At 38.2% G+C, this 25,339-nt stretch overlaps 2 protein-coding genes across 4 annotated transcripts in view; one reads left to right on the plus strand and one right to left on the minus strand.

The window, feature by feature from the left end:
* Window positions 1–25,339, minus strand: part of IMMP2L (inner mitochondrial membrane peptidase subunit 2) — a 444,195-nt gene that overhangs the window by 202,439 nt on the left and 216,417 nt on the right. The window contains exon 4 of one of the 3 annotated variants that reach the window (XM_053464716.1): window positions 20,353–20,518. The exons of the other annotated variants lie outside the window; for them this stretch is intronic. Within the exon in view, the coding sequence (XP_053320691.1) occupies window positions 20,488–20,518 (31 nt within the window). The 3' untranslated portion in view covers window positions 20,353–20,487. Of the gene's footprint in view, window positions 1–20,352; window positions 20,519–25,339 lie in introns of those variants that run through there. 3 annotated transcript variants of the gene reach the window in all.
* The window catches only part of LRRN3 (leucine rich repeat neuronal 3), a 31,253-nt gene continuing 25,857 nt past the window's right edge, over window positions 19,944–25,339 (plus strand). The window contains exon 1 of the mRNA XM_053464712.1: window positions 19,944–20,328. The gene's annotated coding sequence lies outside the window, so the exon portion shown is untranslated. The remainder of the gene's footprint in view (window positions 20,329–25,339) is intronic.

Genomic DNA, 25,339 nt, shown 5'->3' on the forward strand with positions numbered 1-25,339 from the left:
ATACACAATAGGGGAGCACACAATCTTAAAAGCATAAAAGGGGAATAAAATCTGTGACGATTTACACAGATGGTCAAAACTGGAGATTTCCTGGCTTGGCCGTATTGTCTCTTTCAAAATGAATTCCCTCCCCAAATTGCTTTATCTCTATCGGACTTTGCCCATAGCTTTGCCTTCTGGATTTTTTCGCACGATGCAAACCAGACTGTCTAAATTTTTTTGGCTCCACAAACGGCCCCGGCTTCCGTATCATATTTTACAGCGCTCTAAATTACTTGGTGGTTTGGGTATTCCTAATCTCAGGCTCTATTATCTTGCCTCCAACCTGGCTCAAACCCTTCTTCTCTTTTCAGATCCATCTAGGGTGGCCTGGGTGGACCATGAATCCTTGTTTACTTCCCCATTTTTGTTACGAGATCTTCTGTGGCTTCCTAAGACTTCTAGACCTCCACTGCCGGATGCCTTACCCACGACCTCGCTCTCGTTGGCAGTGTGGGACAAACATAAATCCCTGTTGCGGTTTCCTGATCACCTTCTCGGGCACGCCCCATTGTCTTCGTTGAAACCCGTTATCCCTCATGTCCACTTAGATAATTGGATACGTTGTGGTGTCACTTCGGTATCCCACTTGCTCTCCGGGGGTCGTCTACGTTCTTTCCAGGACCTGCAGAGTACTTTTTCCCTGCCCAGTCGTGATTTCTTTAAGTATCTACAGGTTCGGCACGTCCTTTCGCAGCATCTGAGGGACCTCCCTGCCTCCTGTCCTGACTCCCCGATCGTTCGGCTTTGCCTGAAAGCCCCTTGTGTTCCGGGGGCCATCTCGGTTTGTTATACCGCTCTATTGGGTCACGGGTCTGATGACAAACTTCCATTTATGCTACAGTGGGAGAGGGAACTTGGCAGGGAATATGATGTTCAAACTTGGTACCATGCCCTCTCCTCGTTTCAGGGGGTCTCAAAGAATGCTACTCACTTCGAAACCAATAGGAAGGTTCTATTTCGGTGGTATTATGTTCCTTCCAGGCTAGCTAAAATGTTCCCCTCCTCCTCCCCATTGTGCTGGAGACAGTGCGGGGAAGTGGGCTCCATGCTCCATGTATGGTGGGGCTGTCCTGTGCTTAAACCCTACTGGACGGCTGTTTTTCATCTCATAGTGGAATTGTTGCATATTCCAATAGCGGCCGAGGTGGAGATTGCGTTGTTAGATATGTTTCCCCCGTCATTAGCCTCCCCATTGCGAAAACTACTGGGTCATGTCTTGATCGCAGCCAAGGTTTGCATTGCGCGTAAGTGGAAGGACCCACTCCCTCCCACGATTCAGGACGTCTTGTATGCGCTTACTACAACCCGTACTTATGAACAGATGGCGCATTCCGCCTCTAACACTCCACATATTTTCCATGACACTTGGGCGGCCTGGGATGAGTATTATACTGCTACATTCTGCCCTATGCCTAGTGGTTATATCCTGAAGGATTTGCGGACTGTTTGGTATCGGAAGGCGACTCTGGCATCTTGATTACCTTTGGGCTTCTTCTCTTTCTTCTACTGCTTTCTTCTTCTCGCTCTTTCCTCATTCCCTTTTTTTTTTTTTTTTTTTTTTTTTTTTTCTCTTTCTCTCTCCTTCCTCCCCCATCCCCTCCCCATCCCTCCCCCGTCCCTTCCCCTTCCCTCCCCCGTCCCTCCCCCTTCCCTCCCCATCCCTCCCCCGTCCCTTCCCCTTCCCTCCCCCGTCCCTTCCCCTTCCCTGTTCCTAAAAATGTAAAATCCGAGATCTGTGTGACATATTGTATACATATTATACCCATATGATATTTCTACACTGTTTTTCCGCATTGTATGGCGGTATACTTGTAGTAATGTCCAATTGTAATGCGCGTTGTTTTTTTCTGTTCTTTTTCTTTATGTATTTACTCCTATGCATTACATGGTGGATACTTGTGTTATTTTTATGTCTGATCTCAATAAAAATTCAGTTTCAAAAAAAAAAAAAGCATAAAAGGCATACACATTCAGATTCCTGGGTTGCTGTTAGAATAATAACGAGCAATATATCCATGAAAATTTAGATGAGCCCTGTCAAACTTGGGGTACTTTGACGCAGTGGCGGGCTAAACAACATATGTCCATATAGTGTATTTATTATTATTAAAGAAATATGTCCAAAGATATGCTGTTATTATAGGTTTTTCAGGTTCAATAATAAAAAATAATAAAATAAGTCAGAAAACATCTAGTTGGGGCATATGCTACCAATGCATTGGGTGAAGAAACTTGTACACCAAAAGTTAGGGCCAGTTCTGAGATTCAGACCATGATAATAAAATGGTCCCTTTAGGTGTCAGTCTGGCAGGACTAGCAATTGATGCATATTATTTTATCCAGTAAAGGGTGTTTCAACTCCTTGACTTCATTATTCATTATGATGAAAGGACATCACTGGCAGGTCTCTCCAGGAAGAAAATGCTAAGCTGACCCTGTGGTATACATAATTCAGTCAATAATTTAACAATGTGTTATACAAGACTGACCAAGCTCTTCCTCCAGCAGAAACCCACTGAGGGTGGACCATCATTCATATTGTATAGTGAAGGTGCTTAAACACAGCTCTCCTGATAACTCTCCATTTAGCGAAGAGGCCCCTTATACAGATCTGGGTTTTTGTTTTTTGGAGGGAGCTGGATGTATTCTTAGGGTCTGGTTTCCCCTTTGTGGCTGCTGGCACCTCACTGATAGATAAAATGTAACAGTGCCCACAGATTACATTTAAATATGATGCAGGGAGCAGAAAGCATTATTGTTAGTAGGCAGATACAATGTAGGGAAAACACTTTAACTAATGCTTGGAGCACAACTAAGTTTCACTCTGTATGTGTAGTTAACCTTTTTGATGTTAAAATGCAAAATGTTTATGTGTATACTTACCCTCTGCACTGTTGAAGTACAATAAAAATACAAAATAAATCCATAAAAAGCTGAAGTGCAAAACTTGCACATGTAGTTAACCTCTTAATTGCTGCAGTGTCCACATATAACCTCCTAAGCACTTTTTTAAAAACCTTTGTGAGTTTGAAGGAATGTTTTTTTTTTAAATATGCCATTTTTTATTATTATTTATTTATTTTTAGAGCAAATGCTCTGAAAAATACCCAATGTCTTATATTCTAGGTCATCTTATAATCAGGTCTAGAGATGCATCGGTAAGTTGGGGGAGGGGCATATAAGGGTAGGGGTATAAGGCATTTCAGGGGGCAGAGTGGCATATAGAAGGAATAAGGCATATGTGGGGGCAGAGTAGCAAGCCTGGGGGCAGACGTGCAAAACTGGGGGGGGCATTTTTCTCAATCATAGGTTTTATTAAATATGAAAAAATAGTTTACATGTAATAATATTTACTAGTAAAACTTTTTTCCTATAGGGTAGTCTTATATTCAGTCTCTTTTTTTTCTAAATTAATATTCAAAGTTTGGGGAGTTGGCTTATAATCGAGCAAATACTGTAATAACGGGGCACTGGGGCACTGTTCCTAATATTCTGTGCTGAAGCCATTTTTTTACTTTTTGAATTTGGCGACCCTAGTCTCAGTGGATTTAAAATGAATACAGTATCATTGGTTTCAGCTTCAAAGTAAGCAACACAGACATGTTAGGGTTAAGAAATGACTCATCAAAACTGGGGTATATTCATGTAGTGGCGGTCAAAGCAATAGATGGCCATAGATTGTCAGGGAACAATTATTTTCGTCAATGCTTCTCGCTACTCTATCTTAAAGTAACAACTTTGCACCGTCTCTGTCTCTTATAATGACAACAAAAATGCATGGTGTTTTCTTTGTCAGGCATCAGGGTGAGATCAATGTCACCTGAACCTTCTTGTGCAATTGCATAGAAAATGAGCAGCTAGCAGGATAGATGTAGGTGTATTGCCATCTTGTCATCTTAGTGTGGACAGGCATGATAATAATCAATTTGTCTTGGCATTTTTTTTTTTGTTCCTTTTTCGTCTTGGATAATTTGCTTCTGTTTGTAAAACAGTGTTTTCAATAAGACAAGAAGAAAGTGACTGCATGTCTGGAAAACAATATCTAATGCCAAAGAAACAGAGTGCAAATGTAAGGCTAATGTGCAGATAAAGATGCGTAGGCCTTGTTGCAGGCAGAGTGCAATTGAACCGGTCATGCTAGATGCTTCCCTGCTTTCTGTTGCATTAGCTTGTGTGTTGGTGGGGTCCAGGACAATATAAACATCAAGGCAGGACTACACCGGAGACTGAGACAGATGCCTCACTTAAAACGATAGAATACTTGCCATACAGTGCTTATCTGAAAATAAATACATTATTGATGTGCAAGGACAGTACCTCATAAGTTTTATTTTTACATCAACACATTAGATTTTTATGAGCAAGCTATATTATTTCCACAGTAGCTTGTATTAGGTTTTTGCACATAGTGTCTCTAATATGCCAAAATATTTCAATATGAATACAGAGATACTATGACAATAAAGCTTCATCATATTCTGAAGTGTTGTATAAGAGGTATATAGATACAGAAAATGAATAATAAATGAAATACAAGATAAGGGCTTTTGTCCATTATAGTTCGCCGTTTTAATTCTGAAGACGATTCATCTCTACATTTTGAGTTCTACTTAATTCAGCCATATAATTAACTGAATTATCAATGAAAAACAATCTTTAGAGTTGCTAAAGATTCTGTGATGTTTGGTGGTAAAAATGTCTTTTTTCACATTCCTTTGGTTACCTTATATATTCAAATCTAATCATTTTGACAACAAATTCATATTTCCATGATGTCTAACATGACAGGAAGCTGCCATTGTGGAATTGTTACGTTGACAGTTGAAAGTAACTGAAAAAACCCTGAGATCTCCCCTTTGAGACACAAATAGTATGTAGTTAAGACACAGACCTTATTAACTATGCATGGTGAAGAGTCAACCCTGGTTGAGTCTCAGTTATGGGAAGCGTAAGCATATAGGTGACATGAAATGTTTTCTCTTATCACGACTCAAAGCATGTGACGTATGCAGATATGTCAGAAACACACAGGTATATGCAGATACTTGTACACAGAAGCTTGCGGTGCTGACAGACGGGTTACAGCTCAGTACAACAATATTTTGCTGTGCCTGACACTTTAGCTTCCTCAACAAAAATTGTGATGTTCTCAAATAGAGCAAGCAGATTAATGTGCCTTGTCACCTCAAAGCCACTTTGATTCAGTTCAAAAAGATAGATGGTTTTATATATTTATTTTTCTTATTTAACAAAATACAAAATGTGACCACTCTTTGCCTTCCAAACATGATCATTTTTTCTAGGTACTATTGCACTATTGTACTATTCACTCATTTTGCATTTTATTAAATGTTAAAAAAAATAAATGATTAACATGTCTATTTTTAAAGCTTTCTTACTTTACAGTGTTTTCACACTTGCTTAAAACAGTACTGTAGGTAGATAGATCGATAGATAGATAGATAGATATCCTTTAAATAGGAAGCCCCAAGGAAAAAAAAAAAACAAATTCCAGGGCTGTATACAGCAATGCAGATTAGCATTGTAACAAACCTGGGTATCCCTTTTTGTTGTTGATAAACTTTATCTGCAACTTTATCTGTTTTTAAAAATAAACCAGCACAATATTTGTGAAAATGTATTTGTAAACGTATGCTACTAATGAAAATGGTAGGCATTCCACTTTAAGGTAGTCTATTTGATAGAAAGAGGATATTGCTGAATAAACTACAACACTAGTTTTGAAAAAAGACGGTCAAGCATGTTAAAACACAGAATTTCAACATAAACATTTTAAGAGGCGTAGAAGACACCAACAAAATGTGAATGATCAAATCAATAAAAGACTCAGACAAAGAAGAATAATGTGTTTCATTTTTATACCAGGTTCTCCAGTTTTACCTAAAAGAACTTCTACTGTTTTCTTGTATATTTTATGACTGCTGACAAATGATGGCATTAAGCCCAGAAGCCTTGCTGTGTGTAAGGTGCATATTTTAAGGCACAGCTAGTAGTCCTACCTGTTTGGTAAAACTGGGTAAGCCAGGGGGAACTCGAACTTGCATCCATGATCATTTGGTCTTTGTTAGGAGGCGAGTTAGTTCAGCTCATGTCCAAACTTGGAGAACCAGGGTATGAGTCCACTACTGCTAACTCACCCTACTACTGTATGGAAGGATAAGCAGAACTTAATGTTCGCAAGCTCAGACCCTGCATAATAAGGTACAATTTGTGTGGGCATTTCATTTTTGCTTGTAAGCAGAAAACATATACCATAAGATTATAGCACATCCTCATACCCAAGAACTCTATGGGTCAGCCATTTAAGACTTGAGTAGGACAGTTGCTTCCATGGCAGTCCTTTACTCTCTGTTGGAAAGAAAAGTGACATATAGCTCTGGTAACCAAGTTCCGCCCTTCCTTAGACCCCAACCAACATGTTCCCAGATATGTCCTTGACACTACCTGTTATTTTCCTCTAGATACAAAATCTTTCTCACATGCTGATACGATTGTAGGAGAAAAAGTACTAAATGCACATAACTATGTTTAGTTAATGCACTTGCCTTGCTTTTGAAATACAAGTAAAACACGTCTTTGTTGGTCCCTGACTACCAGGACATTATGATTGAAACATTTCTGCATTTAATGAATAAATTGACACTATACTATAAAATATTTAATTTCTTTAACAAAGAAAGGGGCTATAAAATGACAGCTGCATTTCTGAAACGCAACAGTTCTAGTTTCTTTATAGTTCCTCAAAAGATCAATAAAAATATGAGTGTACAAAAGTAATAATCTACACAACAAATAAAATAAAATGTACTAGGGAATAATAGTAAGTTATTGAAAAGGATAAATTGAAATTTATTTTAGTTACAAATCCACATGGCTGCATCAAACAGTATAAAAATATTTTCTGGGGTCAGTATAGAGTATCTGGTTTGGCAGCTGCCCATTATATGCTCCTACAATAGGATGACCACATCATTTACATTGGGGATTCTTTTGTGGATCAACTCATATCTTTTTAATCGTTCTTTCTCAGTCATTTTCTCTGACCAGATATCTTCACCACTTTCTGTTGATGTCCCCCAAGAAGCAATCATAGGCCTTCTGCTCCTTTTCTCTTTACACTTCATCCCTTGGAAAACAGATTCATTTGGCTTCTAGTATCAGCTATATGCAAATGATACTCAATTCTGCCTATCCTCCCCTGTTCTCTCTCTTTCTCTCATGTCTCATATTACGAACTTCTTTGGGCAAGAATAGGCAAGCAAGCTTGCCATAGTGAGGGACAAGCCATACCTCTGGGCCTTACAAGTGAGCTGGGCCCACTTATTAGTGACATTAAGGGGATAAAGCTTTTATGGCTAATGCAATACCACACACACACACACACACACACACACACACACACACACACCTGCTACATGGGCTGAGCCAGACATTGAGTTTAAGCTAACTTTTCAAGTTCTACTAGCAATTGTGTCATTGTATAACATTTAATTCTACTTTGTGGTTTCATCACATCTGCATAAATACTGCAAAAAAACAGGAGAATCCTTTAAAAGATCAATTTATCTTGCTCCCTAGAAATGCATAATACCTTTCCATATTCCCACTTTAACAATATTACTCATAAAACTTACAATAATTATGCAGATAACTGGTTTAATACATTTGTCAATAGGATTTGGGGCCTTTTAGTTGATACTGTCTGGATGAAAGTAGCCTATAATTTTATCTTGCCTATAACATTCTTATGATTAGTTGCAAGATGTGACAACCTCTAATGCATTTTTGATATACCGTTAAATAAAACATTTTCGTTTTTACCTCTTGGAAACAATGAACACCCAGTTCCGTTCACAAAAAGAAAAAAATCAATCTCACAGAAAATGTGATTTGTGTCACGAAGGGCATCTTCCTGCTGTTAAAAATATTAGAGTACAAAAATCTACAGTTTCTTAAACTTGCATTATTTCCTAAGCATGTAACTAATATTTGTGTAGAAAATGCAGATGCCTTTCTTTAGGTTACAATTGTTCTTTCATCACTGCTAGTTCTAACAATGGAATATGTATACATACACATAGGATTTTTTTTCTTTAGTTTGGCAAGAATATTCCAAAGATCACTGTTACCACTGTACTGATTATGTTGTTATATAATGATTTTTGTATTATAGTGGTTCGGTCACACATGCTGTCTCCTAGTGTAGAATACATAACAAGGCCTACCTTGGACTGCTAAAAAAATAATTTGGGTTCCATCCTGTCTACCTCATGGGTGATTATTAGAAGTCCCACTAGCTCAATGCCACATGGTTCTTGGATTTATACTCTCTTCTAAATACATGCAGCTGAAGCAGTAGACACACAAGAGGAAACAACAACATAATAGTGTAAACCTAAAAAAAAATCACCTATCATGGAACGAGCCTGGGTGATGCCATTGATTGAATAGCCCAATGCAAGAGGTAGAATAAGAACTAGTGGAAGCATTGTTATGAAGGAGATGCTACAATGAGCTAGTCACACTGTAGCAACCAAAGCTGGGGGCTTGCCTAGGACTAGCCATACAGAGGTGTAGCTAGCTTCAAAATGACAGAAAGTATGCCCAGGGTGGACATAGAAAGACACATCTTCCGACATTGACCAATTAACATGCTTCTGTGGATCCCAGAAGTTCCTTATTAGGCACTCCAAGATCCATACACAGTTTCCAGATTAGAGACAGAGCTTTTTCAGTACCTCAAAATTAGACACTTTGTGGAATACACAGTGTATGCAGGAGACAATCAAAGTGGTTTCCAGATGGTACGTGGATCCTCACCGGCTCCAGCCCTGGTCTCCCAATGCAGACGGGTCTTTTTGGCGAGGCTGCGGACAGCTCATGGATTACTTTCATTTGTGGCGGTCACGACCTAGAGACTCATGTTTATAATTATATCTAAAATTCTGGGCTGCATAGTAGCTCCATCACCCAAGGTGGTGCAGCTTTTCCTGAACACAGTGAATCCACTCAACGAAATTCCAAAACCAACTGATGCACAGGTGAAAAGGATGATTGCCGACATTACTAACATATGGCATATTTTTGTCATGGAGAAACTTACTGCCGGACTGCATGATAAGATGCCTACATTTCAGGCCATATGGGAACCATGGATACAAGATCCCTTTAATTAACATGCACACGTGGAGATTATGCAAATGTAATCCATTTCACGTCCGGTGACGTACCAAGTACTTCATGCCCAAGTGGGCTCACTGGTTCTGTTACGTAACTGTTACGTCATGGGAAAAAAATGCCCCCATGTCGCAAAAATCCTGGTGATTGTGGGCCACTGCTGCTGTCTGCCCAGGTGTCTGGGCAGACCAACACAGCCACCCAGAGCGATAGAACAGGCCAGCATACCCCTAACTAGATTCCTTGAGCTGTCTAGGTTAAAATGAAATATGGGACCTCTACTGTGTCTCAAATGAGACCTGGATCCAACAAACTGATATGTCCAAAAAATTGTCCAGGGCCCCCCATTTTCCACAGCTGGTCTGTGCCTTCTTTGCCCCTTGCCCTCCCTTCCAACATATGTATACACACTCCATCTCACCCAATTACACAATCACACATCCATGATCACACACACAAGTGGCCACTTTATTATCCTTTCTCATCTCTGACTCTAAAATCTGTTTGTGTTTCTCATTCATCGGCTTGTTTAAAGCATTCTTAAATCCAGCACCCTCTTATAGGAGTGATCAAAGGCTGGGGGGGGGCATCTGGCAATGTGGGGGCATTTTATTTTCATGATGTACCGGGTATGTCACCTACCCTCTTGGTGCACATGGACCTCATATCTTTGATGAAATTCTACATTCTCTCAAGGAATACATGCTTTGGTGAAATTGGGGATATTATGTCACTAGGAGATACATCAAACTACCATTACATAGTGATAGCAGGGATATACATATATATGCCCTTGAAGTAGTTCTGCTCCATTATCTTCCCAATGGGGATAAGTTTTGTTATACCTGCCAGCTTTTATCTATAGCAGACCCTAAGTAGCACAGCTGAGATCCCTGGCTTAAGATCAGTGGATTTATAGTCTCAAAAAAGCTACATATTCTACACCTTTACCAGACACATAAAGAAATATCAGTTCATGGGAGAAGATAGATGAGTTATTTGGAATTGCAGAGAAGACTGCATCTGAATTCTGTAGGAAAGCACTGTTAAAAGGTCATACACCTATTTGCATTACAAAGATCATCACTTGTGTATATGGATGCCAATGAACTTTACAGTTTCCTAAGAGAGCACTCCTACAAAGTATTTATTGTACTAAACTGCCATCTGTCATCTGAAATAAAGTTCCTCCACTCTTTATGTTTAAAAACTCCCGGTTGCATTTGTCTCATCATTTCTACATGTATTGACGCGGTACTGAGGTTTAATAAGGGCATAAATCAACATATTGACTGGAACACTCCACTGAAAGATATTGTTAAGAATCTCTCATTACCAGCAAGGAAATTGTAACATATGCATCAGTTACGACTACACTTGGATATACTGTTTCAGCAGTAGAAAAGTACCATTTTATATTTTCCAGAAATAGCAAAGCTTTTAGTGATGAGTATCACACATTTGTAAGTATTTTTCTAATAGGAAAAAATATATATATATAATTGTGCCTCCAATTGGGGAAGAGGACATTACCGAAAGTCCCAACTGAGGTAATATGGAGGCGCTTGCTGTGACTTGCTGAAGTAGAAGTGGTCGGCAGAGAAGGTAGGGAGAAATTTAGAGTGTGTGAGAGAGTGAACGAGAATGAGTGTGAGTGACAGTGTGAGAGAGAGCGAGAGTGAATGTGAGCACCAAGCAAAAATTTCGTTCCAGAATTAAAAATGCCAGAGATTTTCGGCCAAACCGAATAAGCAGGGAACAAAGTTCGTTGCCTGAAAAGAAATTGGCCAAAAACAAACTAAAAAATTAGAATCATCGAAGAAGTTGATTTCTGTGGGTGAATGCGTTTTGCTTGGTATGTGGACAGGAGGTCTTCTTCTAGTTCTGTCATAAAAAGATTTGCGTATTGTGGTGCTATTCATGTACCCATTGCAGTCCCCATTTTCTGGAGGTAGAGGTCCTGCTTAAATCTGAAATTTCAAGTATTCCTGGCATGCTGACATGGCATCTGTGTGGGCAACGTTAGTGTACAGGGAGTCAACATCCATGGTGATCAGGAGGTCTTTCTTTGAAAGTGGACCCAGGTCTACTAGTTTGTTTATGAGATCTATGGTGTCTTGAAGGAAGCTATTTATTTGTTTAACCAGTGATTTCAAAGTTTTTCTATCCAGCCAAAGATATTATCTGCAATTGTACCAGTTCCTGAAATTATGAGTCTTCCTGGGTTCTCTTTTTGGTGGATTTCTTTGTGGGAGCATGTATACTGTGATGTTGTTCACTGGTGTTGGTATCCTCATTGCTCACTCTCTCATGGAAGAATTTTCTGAAAAATTATTCCACGTCACAGAAGTGGTCGGCAGAGAATGTTACATTGTCAATCTGACTTTGTCGGGGTCTGGTACGCAGACCCTGACAGTGACCAAAACACATTTGCGCATAAAATGGAGTTTGTTGCCAGGAAAATCTCCCTGCTGTGAAACATAATACCAATTTCTGATGTAAATGTACATATTTAGGAGATTGCTACAGCCATTATAATTCCTAAAATGCTAACACTATAGATGGCTGTCCAAAAACACTATTACATTTACAAATATAAAACTTGACTTAGACAAAATAATATCTTTGTAATAGAGAAAGGTGGTTGATAATGTATTTTTAAGGAAAATACTTGTACACGTCTTAGAAATGGAATTCACCAAGATTAGAGACATAAAGAAATAACATCTCCGGCTCACATTAAATCCATTTGATTGTTCTGTGTGGGTTGATTTAAGAAAACCCAGTTATGAATGCCAAGTGTAAGTGTTTTCATTGTTTTAGTAGGATATTGTGACTACTAAGTTTTCTGTGATTTACTACCAAGTAACGCTAAAAAGCCAGCCTGAAAGAAATAAATGGTGGTTCAATTCAACCAATATTATGTAGAATTGTGGTATTCATGCTGTAATTAATCTTGTTAAAAGCCATCAGGGCTCTGGTCTCCCTTGAAACTGGCTAATATACACTATGAACTAGGAACTTATTCTTATGTCTTGTGTCTTAAAATTATGTCACATTCTGGGATTCAGCAGAAATGACAGCAGCTGAAGAGGTAAGTGGTGAGAGGTGGCTGGGATGTTGCTCTAGGTCAGGCCGAGGGCAGCACCCAGCCAAAATGCTTAGTCAGTTATAGTGTTTGCAGTAAAGAAATGGACAGCCAGGGGCATGCAGTTAAACGGTTAACTGCCAGTGGGCTTGGAGAAAAGCTCTTAAGATTTACCCAGTCTTTACGTCATTACGTCACATGACTGCAGGGTATGAAATGCATTTGTGTAAAGATGTAATGAGATCAACTGGTTCCATGGTCACTATGTATAAATATTCAGTATGCTCCTTTTTCATATAGTGATACAAGGGTATATTAATGTCATAGCCATCACAATAACATTATTCGTTCTCTAAAAATAATATGTATCTTTTGCTATAATTACATATGGATGTGTGAATGTAATTTCCATTGTTTTTAAGCAGAACACTTTCAAATTAAAAATAGGTCACATTGAATCAAAGCACAATACGTTGGCATTAGAATGCATAAACAAACTTTCCCGTTCCTCCTAGAATATAACAGATCTGTAAACAAGTATCTCTCTGAAACTATAATCGTGTTGCACAATAGTTTGAATTATAAAGGCTATTTTTTATGGAAGAATTTGTCAGTATTTTAATATCAGCTTAATATAATCCTTCTTAACAATTTTAATTAAATTACTTTTTCTTTAGCTTAAGTACATTTTGTTTGTAATAATAATGTAAAACTGTAGAAAATGTAAATGATATATATATATATATATATATATATATATATATATATATATATATATATATACTGATATTAATATTATGTAAATATGTATATCTAAATATTTGTTAGATGTATACTAATCATTAGGTCTAATAACACAAAGCCTATGGCTCAGTAGTTAAGATACAGAGGAAGACCCCTGGGATAGTATGCATACATAACCTTGGCCCGTCACTATGTTTAAGCTTTAGGCTCCACTTAATTATTTAATTACTTTTTGCTAAGGTTGGTAAAGGTACATGACTTGCATGTCTTCTTATGTAATACACTAAGTAATGAGATAAATACAGTCAATCAGTACACCAAAAAAATAATACAATAAATTCTACCAGGACATGACTATCCTTATCAAGTCTATGGACCTAGGAGTCAGCATTTTTGATCTCCAGTAATCACCGGTCAATGGTTATGCCTTTTAGTAGGCCAATAAAGAAAAACAATGTAGAATCACATAAGCTTTTGGGAACTCCAGAGGTTCAAGTAGAATGCTGCATCATTTCATCTGGAGAAGAGACCTCTGGGGCACTGAATGCTTATATGATTCTACATCTTCTTCTACATTCACCCTATAAAAGATATCATCTACTAAAGACTCCCCCTACCCTTGGAGCAATTAGGCTATACTCATTTGGCTTATCAGAGATTCAAGACATTGTTGCTAGACTTGAAAAATTATTACAAAAGACTTCTCCACATATTTGCTAAAAATAGGGCAGGATATGAGCAAAGAGGATTCTCAGTAAAGACAGAAATGCTGAAGACTCGGGTCAGGTTGCAAGGCTGAAACTTTAGAGTGGTGACTAGGTAGAAGCTTCTTGGAAAGTGGCTTAGGCAGAAGTCTCCAGGCAGTGGCTTAGGCAGGTAGTTTAAGCAAGTGTCCCTAGACAGGTGTGACACATATACAAAAAACAAGGTCAGACAATAAGCAAACCAGAAGATAATCCAACTTTTAAGGTCATATAAATTACTAGGACGCAACGCCTTTAAGAGACTCCTCTGCTTGTGGAATGCGCGATGTGCCACACAGCAGGATGGATCTTCAAGTAGTGGGTGCACGGCCACCTGCTGCACAGGTAAGTATGGCTCCTAAAAAACACACCATGGAGAGGTTTGTGCCAGCAGTTTCACGGATATCTACCTTGACTATGGTGGCAGCTGCTGCAAGCACCTAAAATAAGCCTTTAATCCAATATTAAAGACGGTACTAGTAATTCAATTGTGCTTCTTAATAAAGAATAGTCGATGCACAAGTTATTCACCATTCAAATAAAGTCCTATGATTTTTTTTTGTTATAGACTATTGATGTCAACACACTTTAATCTTTTATCCTTGAAGGAGAAGGGATTGAGGCAGCATCAGAACAAATTAGGTATCAATTAAGAGCTTGGGAGATTCTTACGCCTTAAAAGTATAGAGGATTGAAATAGTAGTACTTGGTAGTAGTGTGGCAGTTCAAAAGAAAAGATCAAGTTCTATGCGAGGTGAGTGATCCAGTCTATGTTGCAGTGAGTGTGTCTCTGTGTGTAAGAATACGAGTATGTGTGTAAGTTGGTGGGTGGGGAGGAACTTGGCACTACATAGCCCCCAGGTCAAAAGATACCAGCCCTCTCCTGTATATCTGTGTGAAGACGTGACACTTTTGGCTCTTGTCCTACCTAATCACTTTTCAAGATGGAAATATATTAGTACATATGGTACACAAGGGCGTAACTAGAAACCTCAGGGCCCTGGTGCAAGAATCTGTTAAGCCCCCCCCAAACAAAAAAACATAATTTTTTTTCTCATACTATCTACCCTCTCTCCCCCTTCTCATACTATCTAAACCCTCTCCCTACCTTCTCACACTATCTAAACCATCTCCCCCCCTTCTCACACTATCTAAACCGTCTCCCCCCTTCTCACACTATCTATCCTTCTCCCCCCCTTCTCACACTATCTAAACCCTCTCCCTCCCTTCTCACATTATCTAAACCCTCTCCCTACCTTCTCATACTATCTAAACCATCTCCCCCCCTTCTCACACTATCTAAACCGTCTCCCCCCTTCTCACACTATCTAAACCCTCTCCCTCCCTTCTCACATTATCTAAACCCTCTCCCTACCTTCTCACACTATCTAAACCCTCTCCCTCCCTTCTCACACTATCTAAACCCTCTTCTCCCCTTCTCACATTATCTAAACCCTCTCCCTCCCTTCTCACACTACCTAAACCCTCTCCCTCCCTTCTCACACTATCTAAACCCTCTCCCTCCCTTCTCACACTATCTAAACCCTCTTCTCCCCTTCTCACATTATCTAAACCCTCTCCCTCCCTTCTCACACTATCTAAACCCTCTCCCTCCCTTCTCACACTATCTAAACCCTCTCCCTCCCTTTTCACACTATATATCCCTCTCCCCCTTCTCACACTATCTACCCCTCTCCCCCCCTTCTCACACTATCTACCCCTCTCCCCCCTTCTCACACTATCTACCCCTCTCCCCCCCTTCTCACACTATCTACCCCTCTTCCCCCCCTTCTCACACTATCTACCCCCTCCCTTCTCACGATCTACGCCTCACGCTCCCACCACTGCAGTCGGGGTGGCGGCAGGGAGCAGAGGAGGCCTGAAGGACACCGAGCGGTTGCTGGAAACGACCGCTCGGCACCCCTTGGGCCCCCCTGACTGGCAGAACTCCAGGGCCCGGTCGCAGTCAAGACCCTGGATGTTCCGCCACTGATGGTACATGACAAAGAAACCAGAGATGACCTTTTACTGTAGTGCAACTCTGTCCACAATCTCTCTGTTCTATCCCTTTTAAAACTTATTTAGCCTTAATATGTTTTATGAATCATTTGTAAGAACCAGATGTCCTGTTTTTGAAAAAAAAAGAAAACTGAAGTTGTGAAATTGCCAGCCCCGAGAATCTGAAGTTAATGTACTTGCTTATTAACAGATTATACATGGGCATAGCAATTAGCCACAGATCTCTTTGAGCCTTTCTCCTGCTACATAGCACAGCTTTTTAAACATAAAAAATGATGTGAAAGGCTTGGCCAGCAAACCCACTCAAAAGCTGCTTGTAAGTTTTCAGGCCACATGCTTCTAACCCAGGCAGCTTTTAAAAAAGCAGAGGTATACCACAGACAGCACTAACCCTTTGAGCTCCCAACCAGAGAACACAGGCACCCACAAGTTGAATAGATGTATGAAGACGTATACGTTATATGTTTTGAACCCAGGCCCTTAAGTACGTCTCCATGTGTAATTATGTGCTAAAGCAACATTTCTGGACATGTGATAGTCACGAAGAGTTTGATAATTATGTTTTATCATATCACTACAAGAAACCTGGGAATAGGCCTGAGTAAGAGAGAGGAGGAAGAAAGGAATTGCTAACAAATTAGACACTGTGTGGGAGGATGTGGCAGCTATTCCTTATTAGCAGGAGCTGAAGAATGGGATTTTCTAGCTGCTTCTCCCCCTCCCACCATGGAACCACAGAATACATCTTCTCGTACGTCTCGTTCCGGAATATAAAATGTAAGATAAAGCTCTTTTGCTTTCATTACCTTGCATTTTTAACCAACACATTTCATATACTTTCCGTAATACATTTCATTCCACCGAATAGCTGAGTCTTAATTAGATAAATTATACATTCCTCCTGCACAACACCACCAATATATTCCGTGATGCCCACATATAACAGTACGAGATTGTGAAGATACCAGAGAATTCCGAACACAGCAACGATGAGGATATTCACATCTAGGAGAGCTGGCTTTACATAAGTTGGTTGCATGCTGATTTGGGCAGATTCCGTAATAACAACTACCAACATTGCGAGCTGTTTCCTTTTTACTTTCCAAGCCAACTGAAGCAGCACACCTGCTAAATACTCTATTCAGCTTTTGTCCAAATCCTCATGAATTTAAAAATATATATGACATAAAATTGTCGCTCTCTGGTTGTCCTTGCTCCCTACAGTTACAATCTTGGCTAAAGTATATGACTCGCAGAAGCTCAACCCTTTACAGTATGTAATGTCCAATTGAGTTCCATTCCACGAAGGTTGCAAACACCAAATTGCACATTTCTTTGTGAAACAATAAAATTCTATTATTTCTTACGTAGAATAATAAGGGGCAATTTTTCTGCTACAAAATTGTAACTACTTGGAAATCCATTTTCAACACCATGTCTGTGGAGGTCAAAAATTAATTTGGAAGGTGAATAACCCCTATTACCCTTATTCCAGAAGGGTACAGGCAGTTATAGCAAATATGTAACAATATCTCATACAGAGAACCCAGAAATAGATTTTTGTTTTTGCTTATTTCTAGTAAAACACCTCATCGAGCTATGATTATATGATTCAAATGTGTGAAACTCCTTGGGTTTTATTTAGCAAATCTCATATTTGATGTTGTTCAAACTAGATGATAAAAAGGTGCCAAAAGCTTGTTATAAAAAAAAAGTGAAATGACACAATTGTTTGCAGAGAAGTTTTCATTCCCCTGCTGTGTAGAATGATTTGGTTTTCACTAAGATGTTTTAATGACATATACAACAATACAACTGGCACCTTATAGTTGTGTATGTTTAACATTTTAACATTAACACCACTGTGTCTGTGTGTGTGTGTGTGTATGTGTATATATATATATATATATATATATATATATATATATATATATATATATATATATATAGTTAGAGTACTGATCAATCCACAAGGGGGAGATAACGCAGCTGTATAAATAACATCTTTATTGTGAAAATGAAGTTATAGAATATGTTCACTAAAAGTATATATTTTTTTTTTAATTCATTGCACGACCTTCAATAAATAGGCAGAAAATGCATTATTGTTCATAATTCATGGTGGAAAAAAAAAGTATCTGCTTTCAGAGCCACATAATTAATGCTGATAATGCTGATATCTTTATTCATTACTGCTCATTTGTACTGAGGTTTAAAATAGCATATGCTTCAGTTGCTATAACTGGGAATGCCATCACTTTATCAGGGGCAGTAACAATAAAAGCTAAATCAATGATCCATAGACATTGTTTTTTTCAACGTGACTTTTTCTTTCACTACGCACTGTATACAGTAGTTAGTGAATAGTTGACACAATGTATACATTATAATTACCGTATATGAACAATAATGTTGTTGATGTGTAGCTTAGGCACACCTTGTGATCTAAGGTTCCTCTTTAGAATGTAAGCTCTAATGTCTGTGGTTCCCACATACCCTCACTTTCCGTGGAAATATGGATGGCCCCCCACTGCTGTATATGCAGGCACACTAATAAATAAAAGATCATAGTACAAATAAGAGTATCTACAGTAAATGTGAATATATATTTTTTTGTTTTATAGGGGCACACAGTATATGCATGGGGTGGAGCTAGCTATATATATGCCTTAAATGAAATTAAAGAAGGATGGAAAGTGGGCAGAAGTGGGCATCATCATGGACCCATCCCCTGTCTGGAGAAAATGGCCCAGAGATCCAATGAAACAGCGCTTCACCTGGAAACTCCAGGTCAAACCCAGGGACCTCCCAGGTGTGATAGTTATGTATTAGTTCAATGAAGGCAACTGTATTCTACCAACATCCTTTGACAACAGGAGTTTACACTGACATCGAGGAGAAGGGACAATCATACAAGGCACACAAACTAAGGGTAATCAGGTGGTGGTAGAACACTAAGCTGGTACACAAGTCTTTTCCAGTTATTACTGCTCAATGACCTTTTAGTGCATTCAGTGGGATTGCTAGAGGTAAACAGTGCCCAGCATACCGAGAAACATTTCCATACCAGAGCTGACCTCCTTTAGTCCATTTCTTTCCAGTAGACCGGTTAAGTATTCCGACCAGGAAAGAGAAAACTGCTGTCATATTCCACGTTTGTTTAGGAAAGAGCAAGTTGAAGGTACAATGGCGAAGGAAGAAAAACTAAGAAAAATAAGGCAGAAATGAAAAAAAAAATAAAGGCAAGAAAAAACAACTAGAAAAATGAATGGAATATCACAATGACTGGGAATAATGTATTGATAAGGAATGAGGTAAAAATTGAATTATGTTTAAAGGCAACGTTCTTCAAAATTATATATCTGTAGACCATCATACTAATTGGCTTATTTTATTCAGCAAACGAAAAGCGGCTCTGAAGTAGCAGGGTAATGTATTCTGTTAAAAAAAAAAAAAGGTTTTGATGACCTCACAGTTTGTGGGAGTAAAGCAGTAACTGAAATGGAATTGTGTTGCACTTAGCTGAACTGTTTGAGTCACAAGCTTTGTCTTTTATTGTGTGTTCTTCTCTATGTCTTCCTGTAGGTGCCTTTGTCTGCTATGAGGCCATTAAATTGCAGTTAACTATAATGCCCCCTTTAAGAAAATAGGATAGGGGTAAATCGTGAGAGGCAGGGGGGGAATTCCATATGTTTAGTCATAACGTAAGATTGAGAGGGTAGAAGAAATAGAATAATATGTTATATTTATAATAGTGTAACCATTTATTTAGTGATATTTTATAAAAAATATTTGACATAGTATTTTTTGTTTTATAGGCACATTTGTTAACCAGGAAATTGCCACAAGCAAAGCAGATCATCTCTACAAGTACCAGATTCATTTCATGCAGTTTCTTTGTGCATTTCATGGTTTCTGTAACAGAATAAACAAAAACAATAGCATCTGATATGGGACTTTGCTACCCTCCAAACTGAAATGTTACCTAGCAATGGGGGGAATGCTTATTTTATCTATGTGCACCTAAGCAGTAATGTCATATAATAGGCATGTTGTTTCAGCCAACCAGACTAGCACAGCTGTGAGTACTGTATCTTGGCACTGTGTAGCTATTGGCTCCTCTCTGGGGAGTGGAGGGTGTTCAGTTATTAATGATCACTGAGCAGGCAGTACCATGTCAGTGTGACAACTGATCTGGTGAATGATGCAGCACTAACCACCAGTACCACCATAGTCAGGAGGAGAAACAGGCTACACAAGCAGCTTCTCTGTATTGGATTGTCAGCAGCAGCAGCCAGAGAGAAACAAAGCACTGGCAGATAGAAAGGATTTTAATGGGCAAGCAGCTCCATTCATGCTGTAGGATGTGTGCATTCACAGGGAAAGAAAAAACTCTTAATGTATCTGCTCACATCCTGGTTTTTAATGCAAGTGTACTGTAGCCAGAACTAAGGATACTGATAGAAGATGCTGGGACATTAAAGCTGATGGTGGGTAAGTTGCGTATTTTACCTGTATACTCCTTGCTTGTTTTTATTCTCTCTCTCTCATTTATTCTCATATATCCTCAGTTTAACTGCTTGCATTTTCGAATACACAATTGTTCAAGTGAACTGTGTGTGTGTGTTTTATCATATTGTAGCCTCTAAAGCACTACTGATGAAGGGTAACAGTCTTCTCTTTCCTATGGTAAAATAAATTGATGATGGTTGATCTGTAACCAATCAAATAATGAACAAAGAGTGGATGTTTAGATAATTTTTGGTGTATTCAAGGATATAATTTCAGAGATCACAGTCTGAATGAGCTGATCACACACAGTGATTGGATTTCTGCCAGGCTACATCATAGGGATGGTGGTAAACGACTTCTCTTAAAACATATCCTCTTGCCAGTCTGGGGAGACACTGTACATGGCTATTTCCTAATACAGTTGCAATTGATGTATGTTAGAGACAAAGACATTTATTTATATTAACTGATTTTCTTTAAGCATTTTCAACGGTTTACAAATAGGCAATGCCACTTATAAACAAACTGTTATCATCATACCGTGTGTGTGTTTAGCAAAAGTTATCTACCATAACCCTGATTAAAACATTTAGGGAAACTACTTCTCTTCTTTCATGGGACATTTACAGATTCCCATCAGAACCCAACACATGACCCTTAACACCAGGAGCACCAAGAGGATAAAGAAGAGTAGATGTAATCCAAATGCTTATGAATGTTGGCTTTCATTCTCTTCTTTTACAGGAATAATATGGTTATACAAAATAATATATAAAGACATATAGATGTACTTAAGAGTATGTTTATATTAGACTCTAATTGTATCTGCTAAAAAGAAACATTAAGATCAAAGCCTAGAGTTTGTTTTCTGTGGGACTAAACATTTGCCTAGGACAAGGTTATTAAAAGCATTTTTTCCTGCCATAAACAAAATAGTGCATGTCTTCCCTTCCCTGTCTTTATGGAAGTCAGCTATATCCTCCTGTAAGACATCAAGATCTTGTTTCTATAGCTTCTATTAGAAGTTATTACTCATACAATAACCCTGCTAACTAATGCAATATATAAAAAGAAGTCTCTCTAACACAATCACATTGCTACAAATCTATCAGCGTGTGAATGCATACTGTGTGCATGGACAGAACAATGCAGCTGATGTTTGCATCTAATCATATGCAAAAGCATACAATTTCCAGCTAGTGCTGGAGAACCTTGTTGTACATGGCTAATGAGCAAGCTCTGAGACTTCAAATGTCATATAATTAACCGTATAAGGTAGTCGCCCCCCTCCTGGCAATCTGCACTTTAACCCAATAAGTTCCAGAAGGAATAGCAGTGCCTTCCATCCCACAGCAGAGACTTGAGCGGTTAATGTTCTAGCAGCGGCAAATCGAAAGATGGTATAATAAAATGTTACGCTTTTAAAATACTCGTAACCTAGATACAAAGCTTCTGGTGTTCTGTGCAATGTACATAATTTTTTGGGTTGTCTTCTCCTGTGATGCCTGCATGTAAAATCATATATAAAATGCCTGCATTAGCAGTATGGTTCAACTTGACTTACATTTGCCAAGAAACTGATGTTAGATTTGGTCATAATAAATAAATTAAGAAAAAAAAATATTTCAATTGGTTACGGCCTTAAATCTTTGAAAAATACATATAGATTGTATGCCTATTGTATCTAAATACACCCATATCTATTTTGCAGTGTAAAACACATTACCCAGATCTCTATGGCACCTTAATCTAAACGACCAAACCAAAGTATTAGTTTAGAAATTTGCAGAAAGTCAGGGGACTGTTGACACATCCACCCAGGTAAACAACATTTGCCTTGAGTGATTTCACTCCACTCTGGAATCAGGCAACTATGAAGGTGATATATGTTAGCTTATTGATTTAGTCAGGATTAGATGACACAATTTAATCAGATTCTGGACATTTTCCAGATGGAGAGCTGTGTAAGAATTATGTTGCATATCCGCATCTAGTGCCCTGAACAAGCAGAAGTGCTCCTAGGGAAGGATATGCCTTGTGCTTTTGGATCTACAGTATATCAATGGTACTGAGCTTCTGTTAGATATACAGTACATGTATATTGTCTTAGCAATATAGTCAAGAAGTAAAATATTGGAAATATAAACATGTTTGAGCTGTATTTTATGGTAGCTAACAAGAGCCACTGCAGGCCTCTTCTAGATTAGCTAGAGTTCCAAGATTCCAAATTAGAACATTATGACTTGTGACCACCGGCAATATTGGGAAATCCTTCATTTTTATGTGCGAGGGTGCAAAATAAATGTAAAAAAAAAAAAAAATGTAGCTGGCTTTACATGTGAGTTTATTGCAAGCCGTTAACATGGTAGACTCAAGCTGGCAATGTCAATGTTACCACAAAGAGATATTAGTGTATATCGAACACAAATATGACTTTATTGTAAGTATTATTTGTCATTACGTCTTTTAATGTAATTTCCGGTGTAAATTTCACAATAGTATTCAGTTTAGAACACAGAAAAAAAGGGCGAGAAATAAAGAGGCATGCTTTTCTATATCAGTAGTATAAAAGTGATTAACTCACTTAGAGTACAATACATTGTTCCGTCTCTGGGACTTAAGGAATTGTATATCCTTTTATTTCAAGTACAGCTGCATGTTCTAAGATTATGGCATTGTGGTTTTTTTTTTTTCTCAGTAGAATACTTCTGAAAGCATGCTAGAAATAATCGATGATATTGTGGGGCAAAATACTCGATTTACAGAAACTGCTTCAAATAGCTCCAAATTTAACATCATACCTTGCTTTGTCTGGTGGATCCTTAATGTTGTATGCAGACACATTTTTATATCTTAAAGTGATGATGGCAAGAGTATATCAAATGGCAACTTCATTGAGTTGCAGATACCAGATGGTTCCAGATGTTCATTAATTATTGAATACAAAGTAGCTATCCAAGCCTAACTAAAAAGAGGTGAAAATAAGCAAAATGAAACAATACGGTTATTGAGGCAATGGAACAATTTCTCCAAGATATTGATTTAATGGTGCTTAAGTAGTCAATAACTGGGGTTTTAATGCGTCACAAATGTTGAATAAGTGTCATCAAAAATGTCGAAGAACTGTTAACGTGCAACATCAAGATGCTGTTTAGTTTCAGTGGAGAATTTGCATGTGTTCACAATCATCCATGTAATTAAATCAGTGTCATCAACAACCTAGCAAGCAAGAAATGCAAAAAACAGCATACCTGTTAAATCTCATTCTCATTTTAGTAGATAAAACCACTTTAGATTCTAATTGGTTCTCACTGAATTTCTTCAAATATCTAATTAAAAAGAATCCATATCACTTGAGAGCTAGTCACCCCTATGAACCTTATGCCATTTTATCAGCTGACCCCTTAGCCCTCAGTGGGTCATTTTTATTGTCTTAGGTCAAAGGTGTCATTTTAAAGGTCAGTCTGAGACCTTCATATCAGGAATCATGATGTTTCTTGCTAAAGAGTTTTATTCAATGCCATAGATCACAGAGAAAGGTTATGGTTAAAAATTGGATACTGTATTTGGACATCTTAGGATGTTTCCTATAGGTTATCACAAAACTTAAAAATGGAGTATGAATAAGCGTGAAAGTTAGAACCATTAAATTACTACATATGTATTTTATAGGTGTATCTGGTTTCTGTATGTGTATATTTGCAATACAAAAGGCTCAATGAACCAGCCATCAAGTGAGCTATAAATCAGTTATTTGATTAAAACAGTTACACTGCTTGTAAACATCTTCCTGTTTATGAATGTGTATATTTTATTTTATACCTTGTTTTGCAATTTTGCAAAGACAATAGGAAAGTAATTGAAAACTCTACTCAATTAAGAACGCCACTCAATTTAAAAGTGCAAATATCCTCTAAAACTAGAAATGCAGCTGATTCATAAACACACATGATGTAAACACTGATTAATATTTGTATACATTTAAAACATAAGCAGCATTCTAATAATTATGATTAGTACATTTTGTTCACATCAATCATACACTGTGTAAATAGACAATTAAACATGGTTTTATAACCTAACAGATATTTTGGAGCTTAATAAATGCCTAAATCCATGGGTGTCCCCAAAATATTTTCCAGGTGGAGGGGGTGCAAAATATCCATCCATCTTTATTTTACAATAGCTGGTGTGGTAAAGATTACCCACAACTACCCCCCAGCCTATAATTCCTCTGGTGTTCAGCCAGTAATGGCTGACTGTATTTCATGGGAGCGGCAGTCAACAACAAAGTTAGAGTGTAGAGTAGACCACCACAAACCCAGTCTATAACTATAATTCCCATAAAGTTCAGCCAGTAATATGCCTGGTGAATATTATTGTATATGCAGTCCACAAAAGCAAAAGTTAGTATTTGTACTGAAGACTTATTGTAGCCGCCTCCCCAGAGCTCAATCTACATTTACCATCTACTATTCCTACTATTGCTGATTCATCATCAAGGGGAGCAGTCAAGAAAGGTTTATGTTGTGTTGTGTAAAGTGCCATTCTGAGGTATTACAAAAAGGAGCATAAAGCCTTGGAAGTAGCACACGTGGTAGTTTTCCAGCGGTTGTGGTAACATTTGACACTCAAAGTGCTGTTATTACATTTTTCATGATGTTCAACCAACCAGCAGCTGCAGTGCCAATCCATAAATATCTAAAAACTAACCTATGGCACTCCAGTTGTTGAGTACTCACTTTTGCAGATGCTTAACATACCAGCCTGGCTGAAAGTCATGGGGACTGAAGAATTAACTGACCCTAGGTGCAATCCATTTGAAATAAAACTACCTTATGTCTGCAGTCTGCAAACTGTGTCTCTGCCCAGTAAGATGTAGAATTAGAAATGCTAACGGAATTCAATGGATGGCCTGCACAGAACACCGTCATGTATGCCGTTTAACCCTTCACCTTCATTTAAAAAATGTAAAAATCAAAGCAAAATAAAA

Source organism: Spea bombifrons, chromosome 4, assembly GCF_027358695.1.
Source record: "Spea bombifrons isolate aSpeBom1 chromosome 4, aSpeBom1.2.pri, whole genome shotgun sequence".
Taxonomy (NCBI): Eukaryota; Metazoa; Chordata; class Amphibia; order Anura; family Pelobatidae; genus Spea; species Spea bombifrons.